The sequence below is a fragment of the Lynx rufus genome, unplaced genomic scaffold (assembly GCF_022079265.1).
Source record: "Lynx rufus isolate CCGP_SWC_20201006 ecotype Redwood Valley unplaced genomic scaffold, mLynRuf1.p SCAF_7, whole genome shotgun sequence".
NCBI lineage: Eukaryota > Metazoa > Chordata > Mammalia > Carnivora > Felidae > Lynx > Lynx rufus.
In genome coordinates this window covers 7,077,727-7,090,675 of record NW_025814889.1, presented here as the reverse complement: position 1 = coordinate 7,090,675, position 12,949 = coordinate 7,077,727, and the positions used below count along the sequence as shown (strand labels likewise).

At 46.4% G+C, this 12,949-nt stretch overlaps 1 protein-coding gene across 1 annotated transcript in view; it reads right to left on the bottom strand.

Annotated features, from left to right (window-relative positions):
- TAF3 (TATA-box binding protein associated factor 3) overlaps positions 1-12,949 on the bottom strand; it is a 184,074-nt gene that overhangs the window by 41,642 nt on the left and 129,483 nt on the right. The window contains exon 3 of the mRNA XM_047065867.1: positions 5,477-7,302. Coding sequence (XP_046921823.1) covers positions 5,477-7,302 — 1,826 coding nt within the window. The remainder of the gene's footprint in view (positions 1-5,476; positions 7,303-12,949) is intronic.

Sequence of the window (12,949 nt, the reverse complement as noted above, 5' to 3'; positions counted from 1 at the left end):
AAGTTTATCTTCTGACAGGGACTTTCTGCAAAGGTAATGGGCAGCTTTGTCAATATAATCTGGCCAAGTTTTTATTTTCTATTTTTTCAACGTTAAACTTCTTTCATTAAAAAAAAAAAAAAGTATGTGTGCTAGATAGGGTAGCAGCAAGTTCAGTAAATGCTACATCAGATCCCCATCTATGCTAATGTGTCAGAAAAATATCCAGAAACAGCACTGACGAAGAGCCAATGTTGATCATCTAATATTCTGGATGCAGAATTAGGGTGGCTGGTAAGCACTTTGTGGTCTTTCTTACCAACTGAGGTCTTTACATTAATTCAATTTAGAAACAAATTCTAAATACCGATAAACTGTTTAAGATATGAAAAAGACAGCCAGAAGAAGTTCTATGGTGTGGTTAGGCATGACAAGTGGAATCCAGTAAGGACAACTGAAACGGAACGCAGGCTCTCATTAAGCGCTCACGTTCATTCACACAAAGACTTGGAGATAGGTGGCCTCCGGTAAGCGTCTATAAATTCAAACACACTCGTGCAAACGTTAAGCTGCTGGCTTCCTCTTGGAACAGACAGAGACAAGGAACAGGAAGGGAATATTTCCCCCTTTTCGCTGGATTATTCTTTTTACTGTAAACCCTTCATTTCACTAGTTAATCATGGGAGCTGATGAGAAAAGACTGGAAAGGAGTCCATCACTCTCAACAGAAGGGAAAACACTGAGAGCCTTTTGTTAAAGGCCAAACCAGTAAGACTGTCTGTCATCCTCCACATAATAAACTATTTTCATTCAATAAAAGATTATTTGAGGGCAAATGCAAAGGGATTTGGGGACAGGTGAAAGAAACATGAAACATTTTAATTGTGCCTATTCCTGAAGTCATTAAAGCACAGAGGACCCCCACTGCTGGTGCTCTAAAATATGGTGGTCGAACAGGAGCTCCCTAAGGTCTCTTCAGGGACTAAACTTTTCCAAGATCACAGTTCACCTTACTCCCGAGCGTGAAGCCCTGTCTGTCCCTCTCATCAGCTCCGTGGGGGTGACCGGCTGAGAAGGCCACTTTGGGTAACAAGCACACGGGCTTTGCTCAGAGCTGGGCCAACTCCCAGCTCTTCAAGCCACCAGCTACAGCAAGCTACTCAACCTTCCTGGGCAGCTGCCTCCACTCAAAGCAGGAGCAACACCACCAAACCCTCCGGGCTGTTGGCAGCCAAATTCTGGCCAGGTCTGGCGCTCGGATGCGCTCGATAAACAGCAGTTACTCTTATCATTTACTATCTGAGTTAGTTCATCCAGTAGCTGATGTTCGCCCAAAACAGCATTCATTGATCAGGAGCATAAAAACTGGGGGAATCCTTTATGGAATTGATGAGCTTTTTGCTGCAAGCAGATCTCGATCATCTGTTGGGCCCATCAGCAACATTATTGGTTAGTTGTAAGGAAACTCTGGAGAGTCATCTTAAATGACACCAACTGGTCTTCACTTAAGAGTTTTCTATGAGAGGGCAGAAAAGAAGGCCTTTACAAGCCAAAAGTGTCTTGGAGAAGGTATGAGATTATTGTTTGTAAGCAGAGGTAACCCATAACTTATGCTGTATCTTGCGGTCTCTTCCGGGTACTGAATAGAGAGACAGAGGGAAGGGAGCAGAGGGCCCGAGGGGTTTGAAGAGGCTGGTGCAGAAGTAGGAATTTGTGGAGCTAGAATTGAGAGCCACGTCCGTACGCCTGCCAAAGCCCACGATCTTAGCGGGCCAGCACTGCGGGTTGTGACATCATCATCTTTTGGAGGAAACTCTCCCAGGCCTTCTCAGATCATACTCGAGAGCATAAAAACAGTATTGCCAAATCTGACGGATGGATTTTGGCTCCTGTCTTGTATCGGGTTTTATGTACGACTGTCCACTTCCACTAACAAATAATGAGACATCTTCTTATTTTTTTTCACAGCAATCCTCCTTCCAAAAACCACTTAAGATGCCAAGAGTAAATTTTAATTAAAGTAGTCCTGGAACATTCATCTAAACTTCAAAAACCCACAGTAACTAAATGAAGTCATGTAGTGCATTCACCGACAGACGGAAATGGACACTGTGACTGCTCTGAAATGTACTGTTACCTTCTTCACTGCTAAAGCTACCAGGGGGATGTTTGTGACTAGGCAGCATAATTGCTCTTAATACATTTTCCATAAACAATTAGTTTGGTTCTCTTTTAAAGAGGTGAAAGATCAGACCCGTAACCCTGACTAGTGCGTACTATTGCACGTAACGGGGAACAAAGACTGTGCCTAAGCCACTCTATTTTGGATCACTGCCCCTTCTGGGAAGATGATCTTTCCTCCTGATGACGCACCACTAAGCCGGGGGCCTTGCACACATTATTTCAATTGATCCGTTTTTTATTTCACGTAGGAAAGTATCGTGGCTAAGAACATCAATTGTAGCATCTCACAGCCTGGATTGAAATCGCGGCTCCTGCTTACATACTTAGGAGCTGTGTGATCGTGGGCAACCTGATTAGTCTCTCTAGGCCTCAGCTTCTCATCTTAAAGTGATAACAATTATGGTCTCTGCCTTACAGAGTTGTGGTAAGAAATTAAACTTACGTGTAGTGTCTACATGGTGTTTAGCCTACGGTAATTCCTCAGTAAATATTAACTACTACTGTTTTGCTGCTTTTCAACAAGTGTGAGTTACCATAAGCCCACTTTAAATAAAGATGGAGTACCTAAGGAGTAAAGAAACTAAAAAACATGCTCGGGATCTTCACTCAGACTTGCTGGATTCCAAGCCCAAGGCTCCTTCAACCTACCACGCAGATCTCCGTTCAATTAACGGTATCTTCATTGGTTCTTGTATTGATAAATGTGGGTGTGGTTGGTAAAAAGGTTTACAGGGAGGTAAAATAAATATGGGGAGATGTTTTTATCAAAAGAATGCCCTTGTTGGCTGATCTGGGTCAAGGTCTGTGAGGGTGGCTCCTGGGAGACGGTCAGGGTGAGGACAAAGAAGGACACTGTGGTCCTCATTCTTGTGACAAGGCATCTTCTTGGGGAGACTGAGATGTGCCTTATTTTGGTCTGTGGATATGTAAGAGAATTCTGAAAGCCTATGTAACCCAATTTCAGGTATACTTTCATTCACTCCTATGGCTTGATGCTCGGGGAGGATTAAGTGGGGCTGAAAAAGCAGAAGTCAAGGTCTACGTTAATGTCTCAATTTCCCCACCCTGTCAGTGGCATCTGCCCGGGCTGCGCGAGCTTTTATCCCTTCCTATCTGCACGAAGAGCTGAACTTTAAAAGGTGCCAAGGAAGAAGAAATAATTTTCCAACACCGTAAGCGGAGCTGACTCGGCCTGTCATACGTGAGTTAGCCGGTCCGGTCCAAAGCAGGAGCAAGCTCCAGGTTTCTACCTTTTACGGGCGGATTCGTGAAGAAATAATAACGCTTGCCTTCACCATCAGCGTCCTCTCCCTTTCCTGGGCACTTAACTTATGTGCCAGATACGGTACTAAGCACATCTCAGATGTAATCTCCTTTAATCCTGAAAAGTAACTTGCCCAGCGTCTTACAGCTAAAAGAAGCCAGGATTTGAACTCAGGTTTAACTCCAGAGACAGCTCTGTTTATTCTTTTTAAAGACCTCATAAGACAGCCAACTGCTATACATTTTTTATCTTCTGTCATTTATCTGAGCCGTAACCTATCCAAAGCGTTACAAGGGCTCGTATTCTCCTGTCAGGTGAAATCTAGCAGGGAGTCCGAGGGACTTTTCTTTCCCAAGGTCAGCTAGAAGCTGAGGAAAGGCAAGGACTGCCGCTACAGATCTAATCCGACGGGCTTCACTCAAATTCACAGTGGTCGCTGAAACAAACAACTCCACTGACTTTCCAGAGTTAAGGCGGGACTGAAAGGAACAGAACCCTCTGTGCCCCGCTGAGGGCTCGCTCTGAGCTGCCCCTGGGTGGCTGAGTGACCGCCTTCTGCCGGGCGACAGAGCCCCAGCAGTAAACGTTTCGAAACCGTGAAGAGGATCTTGGTGCAGATGACCTGGCTTTTGCTGGTTGTGTGACCTTGATCTTGGACAAGCCAGTCTCCTCAGACCCAGTTTCTCGTCCACAGAGGGTGGCGGCAATATACCTGCCGGACCTCAGCCACAGGTGTGTCAGGAGGAGACAACACGCTTCGCGGCAGTTCCAGGAGCTGCACACGAATCACATAATGACAAGATGACCGTTAAAACGGAAACGGGAGCTGGAGCTCTGTGTCTGGCTGACTCGCTGATGTTCAGTTAGGAGTATCGGAATTTCCGTTCTATTTCTTTACGTTTTAAGCATAGCCAAGGGGTACAGAAAAAGAACAAAGGCAGGCAGAAAAATGTGAGAGCTGCCATTACAGCCTGTCGGCTGAACTAATTTTTCTAGGTCAGTTTGAGATTTTAAAAAATTGCAGAAATACTGGTGGGTAATAGATCTGCCAGATGTCGAATACATCTTATCTTATTATTGGAAAAAAATGACTGGGTATAATTTTCTGGCCAGCCTCCGAGAGGACCGTTTCTAGAAGGCAGGGGAAGGATCTCTGGGAATCTGTGGGGATGCCACCACGAACCCCGAGACGCTTTTTAAGAAAGTTTAAAAGACACTTTCCAACCATCCAGTCAAGCACTGTCATCCAGGAACCATGAGCTGAGGGACCAGACCACAGAGAGCAGAGGTCACATTCTGGGCCCAAAGGCTTGAGGTCCCAGTTTCTACAAAACCGCGGGATACGTATCGGCCTCTTGGGCTGTCCTCCACGGAAGCCTGATTTACTCACATCGTAAACTATCTGGGATTATTTTCTGCCCACCAACCAGGCTGCCTGATCAGCCCAGGTACTCAGAAACATGTCCTAATCTTATTAAAGCAGAAAAGAGAAGGATAAGAGATGCGGCAGAAAGCAGTGAAAGGTCCTAACCTTAAACACTTGCAACCACGGCCCACGGAAAGGAAACAGGAGTCCTTACCGAGGGGCTCCACGGGCCTGGCTGTCCCCTTAAAATAGTGCCACAGGGTGCGTGCTCTTAGAAAGATGGAGGCTGTCTTTTTTGGGGGGCGGGGTAGCGAATATTCGGGCACAAAATAGTATGCAGTACGCCTGATGATTACAGAAATACTATTTACAGATTTTTTTTTTTTTTTTTAACTGGCAGGGATTCGTTACCATGCTTAATGAACAGAGGGGTTATAGTCTGCGATTAGGTTCCTCCTAGGCTATGAACTTGTTAACATGTTTCAGCACGGAGGGGGCTTGATTACAAGTTTGTGGGTCTTAGAATTAAAATTCAATTCAATTCCATAACCACGTTCCGAATCTCCTCCCGGCTAACTTACGGGCCATCTGCCTCTGACACGCAGCTCTAACTGCTGGCTTTTTTACCTGAGTTTTGCTACAGGACGGTGTTCAGACAGTGCCAGAAATGGAAAAGTGCTTACTTTTTCATGCTTGTGTTTCTCCTTCTCTTTTTCTCTCTTCTCTCTCTCCCGCTTCTCTCTCTCCCTTTCCTTCTCTTTCTTCTCCTTCTCCTTCTCTTTCTCTTTCTTTTTCTTCTTCTCCTTTTTGTCCTTTTTCCTCTCTTTCTCCTTAGGCTTCTCTTTTTCCTCCAGCAGTTTCTCAGGAAGCATGGAGGACAAGGCGGGCAGCCCGGCCGGGACCCTGGCGGCCGCCGCGGGGCTGAACACGGGCAGGGCCGCGTCCTTCGGGGGCACCACGAGGGGGGCCGCAGGTGTTCTCAGCCTCTCCTCCCGCCCCTTGTCTTTAACCTTTTCCCGGTCTCTCTTATCTTTGTCCCTCCTGCCTTTGTCTCTATCTTTCTTCTTATCTTTATGCTTCTCTCGCTCCTTCCTTACCATCCCATCTTTCAATCTCACTTTTGCATCGACTTCCTCAAATTCTTTTATTTTAAACTTATAGGGATCCGGCTCTTCATCTTTAAGAAATTCCTTCCACGGGTACCTGGCTTCCTTGCTGCTCTCCTTCTCCTTCTCTTTCTCTTTCGCTTTATCCTTCTCTTTACTTTTTTCCTTGCTTTTGTCTCTTTCCCTCTCCTTATCTCTCTGCTTCTCTTTCTTTTTCATTTTGGTCTTCAGTTCCTTTTTCAACTTCCTCTTGACCTCCACGGAGGAGGGCAGTTTGGCTTTCTCCTCGTACACCTTGTGCAGAGGTTCCGGGGTGGGAGGGGAGACCGAAGGAGAGGAGATGTAGGGAAAGCCGGGAGGCAGATTTGCAGGTGCTCCCAGTTTTGCTTTCCGCACCACCTCATCGATCGACGCATCCATGGTCCACGAGTTGTCGGAACTGGAGGCCCCACCCGAGAGGGGCAGAGGGGTGGATCCTGCCTTAGGGACACTGTTGGAGGAGGTGGAAGCTTTTGGAGTAGTACACTCCGCACCTGAAATTCTCTTAGGGCTGGTAAAAATGTCTCCTTCGGATTCGGATCCCGAAGAAAACTCGAAAGGGTCTGGCTCTCGCTCGGCGCAAGCCCGTGCAATCACGGCATTGATCGAGTCGTCGATCGTTCGGTCCGTCACGACCGCCTTCTTCGGCTGATTCTCACTGTTGAGTTTGCCAGCATCCGGGGGCGTCTGTATTTGTTTTACCTGAAGGGTTTCTTTACTAAGTTTTTCACTTATCGTAGCGGAAGGAGTCCTGTTTGGTGTTTCGGGTCTGACAGGTGCTTGGGGAATATGAGTCATAACCTTGGGACTCTTGGGGCTTTTGGGGCTCTTAGAGCGTCCAGGAGACTTCTTCTCTTTGGATACGGTTTTTGGTGACCGAATAGGACTTCCGACCATTGCTGGTGACTGCGCAGTTTTAGGTGACTTAGTCTTCTGTCCCGGAGAACTGGTTTTAGTCTTGGCTTTAGGTGTAAACGATTTGGCTTCTAATGGTTTTGTGATTGGCATTTGTGATTTTGCGACTGGAGCCAACATCGGTGGCTCTGGTGACGGAGGGACTAGGTCTGTATTGTCCTGCACGTGGACCGGAGAGAGCATTGGTGGGATCTTTTGGGTATTTATTGAGCTGAGGGGTTCTCGGGCTTCCAGTAAGACGACATCCAGGGTGTCCCCTTTAGTGCTTAACAGCCGCGGTCGCTTGATGGCAGGCATTTCCTCAGCTTCGGGACTATCCAACGGTCTCTTACCCAAGAAATTCTCATCATTAATAATTTCCTCCTCCTCCAATTCATCGTCTTCTTCCAGGGGAACCTGCATGGCTTCTGCTGACGTACCCCCATCCGTGGGCACCTGCTCTTCCTCCTCTGGCAAGGGAAAAGAAAAGAGGTGTTACTGGAATATTTTAAAGATCCTAGCACATGACAACAACGCTTCAAACGTGGTTTCTAGGAAAGAAAGGAGCTTATGGACGGCGTTTAGAGAGCAAAGCGGTAGGTCCTCAAGGATCTTCCAGACTTGCACGCCATCATTCTTTGAAGAGTGCCGGCCGGTGACAGCAGATATACAGACTGTCGGTCTCCTGCTTCCGCAACTCTTTTCCTGGCCTCACCGAACACCGTCTTTCTCCCTCTTGTGTAAGCTCGTGCATGAGCGCCCGCCCCCCCGCCTCCCCGCCCCCCCCCAACACACATACATTATCTCTAAAGATCCAGAGATGGATTATTGTAAGACTCCTATCCTCAGAAATGACAAAAAGGCGTACCTACTTTTAGGACTCCTATAACAAATGTTAATTCTTGGAGTTTAGAAGACGCAAGCCTCCAACCTGGATATGATTCACCCACGGTTCATGTCTTCTGCTTTGCTTGCTGATGTCAGCACTTTGAGAGACAGTGTGGTGCAAATGGCATATATCCCGGCTTTGCCATTAGAAAGACGCCGTTTCCCCTAGCATTCCGGCACTACGGGGCAATGGGCCTTGGGCAATCTCTTGACCCCCTCAGCCTATTTCCTGACCCTTCAAAAGGGACTAATGGCACTTGACCTGCCTACTTGACCGAGTTGCTTTAAGATCACGTTATTTCTTTCTACACGTACCAGCTGAGCATGTCACGGTTCAGCAGGGGACACAACGTATGTGCATAGCACAGGGAAAGCGACCAGCACCAGAAGACGGACGAAGAGTGACCACGGGTCAAACAAACAGATTACTGCAATGCTAAAGATCTACGGAAGACTTCACGAATCAGGCAGTGCTTTGGATTTCTGGGGACCAGGAAGGGTGAGCGCAGGGGGGAGGAACAGACGACGAGGAGGCGGAGGTGGAAACGCCAGGGGGGTAATCCGCCGGGCAAGCACGGTGCAAGTGGGGAGCGGCACAAAGTGGGCCCGCTAAGGTTGCCTCCAGATCCGAGCAGCTTTGAATTCCAGAAAAACTAAACCATCTTTCCTCTGCTGGCCGTTCGGACCTAGGGAAGATGTTTAGACAAGGAAGAAAAATCTCAGGGTGTATGTGAACAAATGATTCTAGCAGGACCATATACGATGGATGGGAGGGACCAGTACAATGGAGAGGGGACGAGTCAGAAGTTGCTGAAATGATGTAGGTACGTGACGACAGGGTCCGAACAGGAGAGTGGTAACAAGAGGAAGCAATGGAGGTAGAGGACATTTTGAATACAGAATGAACGGAATCTAATAAATGATGGGGTCAAAGGGTGGACCAAGGAGTCAAACACCATTTCAAGGCTCTGAGCCCCGGTGAGTGAGCAGCGCAGTCATTAATGGAAAGAAAGAAAGAAAGAAAGAAAGAAAGAAAGAAAGAAAGAAAGAAAGAAAGAAAGAAAGAATTATTAGTTAGCGCAGTCCCTAGACACAGAGTCGGGTGGACAGTTAATGATGTCTAACACAAGACAAATTTGAGACATAACTACTGTTAGCAGTCCTTGAGAATGACACTATCATCCGTCCAGGTACCTGAGTCAGAAACATCATTCCAGACCACTTCTCTCCTTTGTCTCCATTTCCACACTGCGGACACAATTTCCTACTGCATTTCCTTTAATGTGCTTTCCCCGCGGCTACTGTGGTTAGTTCGTTAGTTCAGATCCCCGGCGCCTCTTGTCTGTACTTCTCACTAGTCTCTACGCCTCCGGCTCCAGTCCCGTCTTTCACATTGCCTTACTGAGGCCACAAATCCGAGTATATGACTTCCTGCATTTTTTTTTTAATGTTTATTTATACTTGAGACAGAGAGAGAGACAGCACATGAGCCGGGGAGGGGCAGAGAGAGAGGGAGACACAGAATCCGGGAGCAGGCTCCAGGCTCCGAGCTGTCGGCACAGAGCCCGACGCGGGGCTCGAGCCCACAAACTGTGAGATCGTGACTTGAGCTGAAGGATGCTCAACTGACTGAGCCACCCGGGTGCCCTCCTGCATTTGTTTTTAAAGCTTTTTTTTTTTTTTTTAATTTTTTTTTTCAACGTTTATTTATTTTTGGGACAGAGAGAGACAGAGCATGAACGGGGGAGGGGCAGAGAGAGAGGGAGACACAGAATCGGAAACAGGCTCCAGGCTCCGAGCCGTCAGCCCAGAGCCTGACGCGGGGCTCGAACTCACGGACCGCGAGATCGTGACCTGGCTGAAGTCGGACGCTTAACCGACTGCGCCACCCAGGCGCCCCTAAAGCTTTTTTTAAAAAAGTAATCTCCATATCCAACGTGGGGTTCGAACTCACCACCCTGAGACGAAGAGTCGCCCGCTCCACCGACTGGGCCGGCCAGGCGCCCCGGATGACTTCCTGTCTTAAGGACCCTTCATCGGTCCCTACTTTGCAAAAGGAGCTCCTTGGAGCCTGGAGGGTTCTGCGGAACCCCTTTTGAAGCACCACACAGTATGGGCTGGGTCCCCTATTCTCTACGAAATGGGATGGTTACCCGTACGGTTCTGTACCTTACACGCTGAGCTGCCACAAAAGCTTTTGTTGTGAGGCTACAGCGAGGTGAAAACCAGTATGCTAAAATGTAAAATCAACCCCATTTCCCCGGCACAACCTATATGGCGCTCCCTCATCTGACCCCGTCCTGGACACTCTGCCAGCCCAGCCGCGTGGACTGATCTGTTGCTTGAGGACACACTGCCGTGTGTCACTTTCACAGCTCTGTGCATGCAGCTCCCTTCGCCGGAAATGCTCTGCCCCCTGACATTTGGTGACTATCTCTTCTTCTTTTTTTCACGTCTGTTTATTTTTGAGAGTGAGAGAGAATGAGCGCAAGTGGGAGAGGAGCAGAGAGAGAGGGAGACACAGGATCCGAGGCAGGCTCCAGACTCCGAGCTGTCAGCACAGAGCCCGACGCGGGGCTCGAACTCACCAACTGCAAGATCATGACCTGAACTGAAGTCGGACGCTTAACCGACTGATCCACCCAGGTGTGCCGGTGACTATCTCTTCTCAGCCTCCGATCAAATGCTCCCTCTTCCGTGACACTTTTTCTTAGCAACTAGAGGTGACCGTCCCCCACCCCGTCCCCCACTTTGGGCTCTACTGTATTCTGGTTCTACAAGCAACAAAGAAAGTCTAGAATATTTACTATCTGGCCCTTTGCAGAAAAGTTTTCAGACTCCTGTCCTAGATTTACGCTCTTCAGAAGATTTGCACAGCCCCTTCCAACCCTATCTTTATCAAAATGACAAGAGAGACTTCAAATCCACTAACTGCTAACAGGCAAACATATGAAAAAATTAGAAGGAGGACAGCTTTAGGATATTCTCCAAGTGAATGAATAAAAAATTTCAGAGTACTTACTACTGTTATATTTCTAAATTGCAAAGAACCTCCTCCTACGTGAGAGAGGTTCATAAATCCCAACGATGCCAAAGCAGAGAGAGGAAGGTTGAGCCCGGGCGGCATAATGGGCCCGTGGAATATGTTGAAGTAGGCCTTGTTCTTCTGATTCTGGAGCTGAATGTGGATCAGCTCTGGGAGGGTGAGTCCCCCAGAGAAGGCCTTAGGAGGACACACTGGGAGCGCAGAGGGAGTACTCTAATGAAAGCAGTTCCCAGCACGGGAACTCCTGGACTAATAGAAAGATAGTTATAGGTCCTCCAGACGAAAGTTTTTGGCTTTTTTTATTTCTTTATTTTTTAGCTAGAACAACTAATTAGAGTTCAATTTTCAAACTACTAAGTAATAATGCTGGCCAATAACAGAGATATACGTTGTAAGGTTAACCCTGCAATCCTTTTACGAGAAGATTAAAACAAAACAAAACAAAAACAAAACAAACCCAAGTCGCCTCACTCTCATCTCTCGAAACCCATATAACAGCGCAAGTCCACAGTTCGCATCTACAGGTCAAGTGGGTATCACCTCCGCCATCTGCCCTAAAAACTCTATCCTGCCATGAAAGCAGCCCAGAGCTGTTGGGGACACTTTTTCAGGATAACGGGTATTTTACTAAGGGAAGCCAGCTCTGGATAAGTATTCATGTTCATGCTGCTAAAGGTATGATAAGGAATTATTTACAAAACTGGTATTTTCAATTCTGCTTGTGTTAAAATCTGGCTAATGTTAACAGTGGTAAGACTTTTGATTTGATTATCCTTTGTGTGAAAATTTATTCAAAATGATGATACCTGTGACAACCGATCATTAGTACTGTCATTCTTCAAAGAATACCGTAAATTATGAGATAACTTCTACACTTCTAGGAGAGGAAAAAAAAGATACTGACAATAAGAAAAAAAGACATATGAAGAACCATACTTAAAACCAGTATGGGAGGGAACCTTTATTTAAAAAAAAATGTCAAGTTTCTGGTAAAAGTTCACGTCCACCATCAACAACCTTATTCTTCACGTAAATTCACTAAAACATAAATGTTGTAATCCAAGCTAAGGAAAAACCCGCCACGTTAAAAAGTAACTTTTCATTCCGTCAGAGGCTTTGCGTATGCGGAATGCTTTCGCATGTGTCAAAAAAGGGGAAATGATGGGAAATAATGTGAATGACTCGGCACAGATTTATCACCACTGTCAGAAACGCAACTTAAGAGAGATACTTAACTGGTAGCAGACTATCTCCTAACAGAAAAAGAGGGAGGCGGAGGTCTCTCAGGGATCTCAGAGTCTTCTCATTTAAACAGCCAATGATTCCAAGCCAACATTTGATTGCAAAATTGTTTTTCAACTTTTTAAAACATTTTATCTTAGAGAGAGAAAATGCACGAGCAGGGGAGAGGAGCAGAGGAAGGGAGAGAGGAAGGCAGGGAGGGAGAGAGAGAAACACAGAAAGAGAGACAGACAGAGAGAGACAGAGAGAGAGAGAGAGAGAGAGAGAGAGAGAGAGAGAGAGAATGAATGAGAATCTTAAGCAGGCTCCACGCTTAGCACAGAGCCCAATGCAGGGCTCTGTCTCATGAACCATGAGAACATGACCTGAGCCGAAATCGAGAGTCAGATGCTCAGCCGACTGAGCCACCCACGTACCCCTTTAAGTTTTTAATTTGAAATAATTTCACACTTACAGAAAAGTTTTAAGAACATTACAAAGAACTCATGAATCCCCTTCACCCAGTTTCACCAAATTAACGTTTTCCTTCAGTGTGTGACTGACTGCAGAAAAACTGTCAAGTTCTCTCCTACTTCCGTATCAGAGAGAAGACGGGTCCCTGTTAATGTCCATCTTTTTAAAATTTCACAGATGTAGATGTGAGTAAAGGAGATACTACCGACTGCACCCCAATTTTCCTCCGTTAATGACACAAAGAAGCCACGCTCGCTACATTTCCCAGAGGAGTAATGAGAAAAACATGCTTCTTTACCAAACTTCTCGAACAAAACATAAAACAAGGCTTAAATAAGGCCTGAACACACCCAAAGGGGTTTTAATGGGTTAATCCTAAACTACTATAAATATTGACTTAGAACAAAATATCATTTTAACTAGAATAATAAATGCCTTTAAAGAAACCCTATAATCTAAAAAGCTCATGGAAAGTAGGGGAAAAAAAG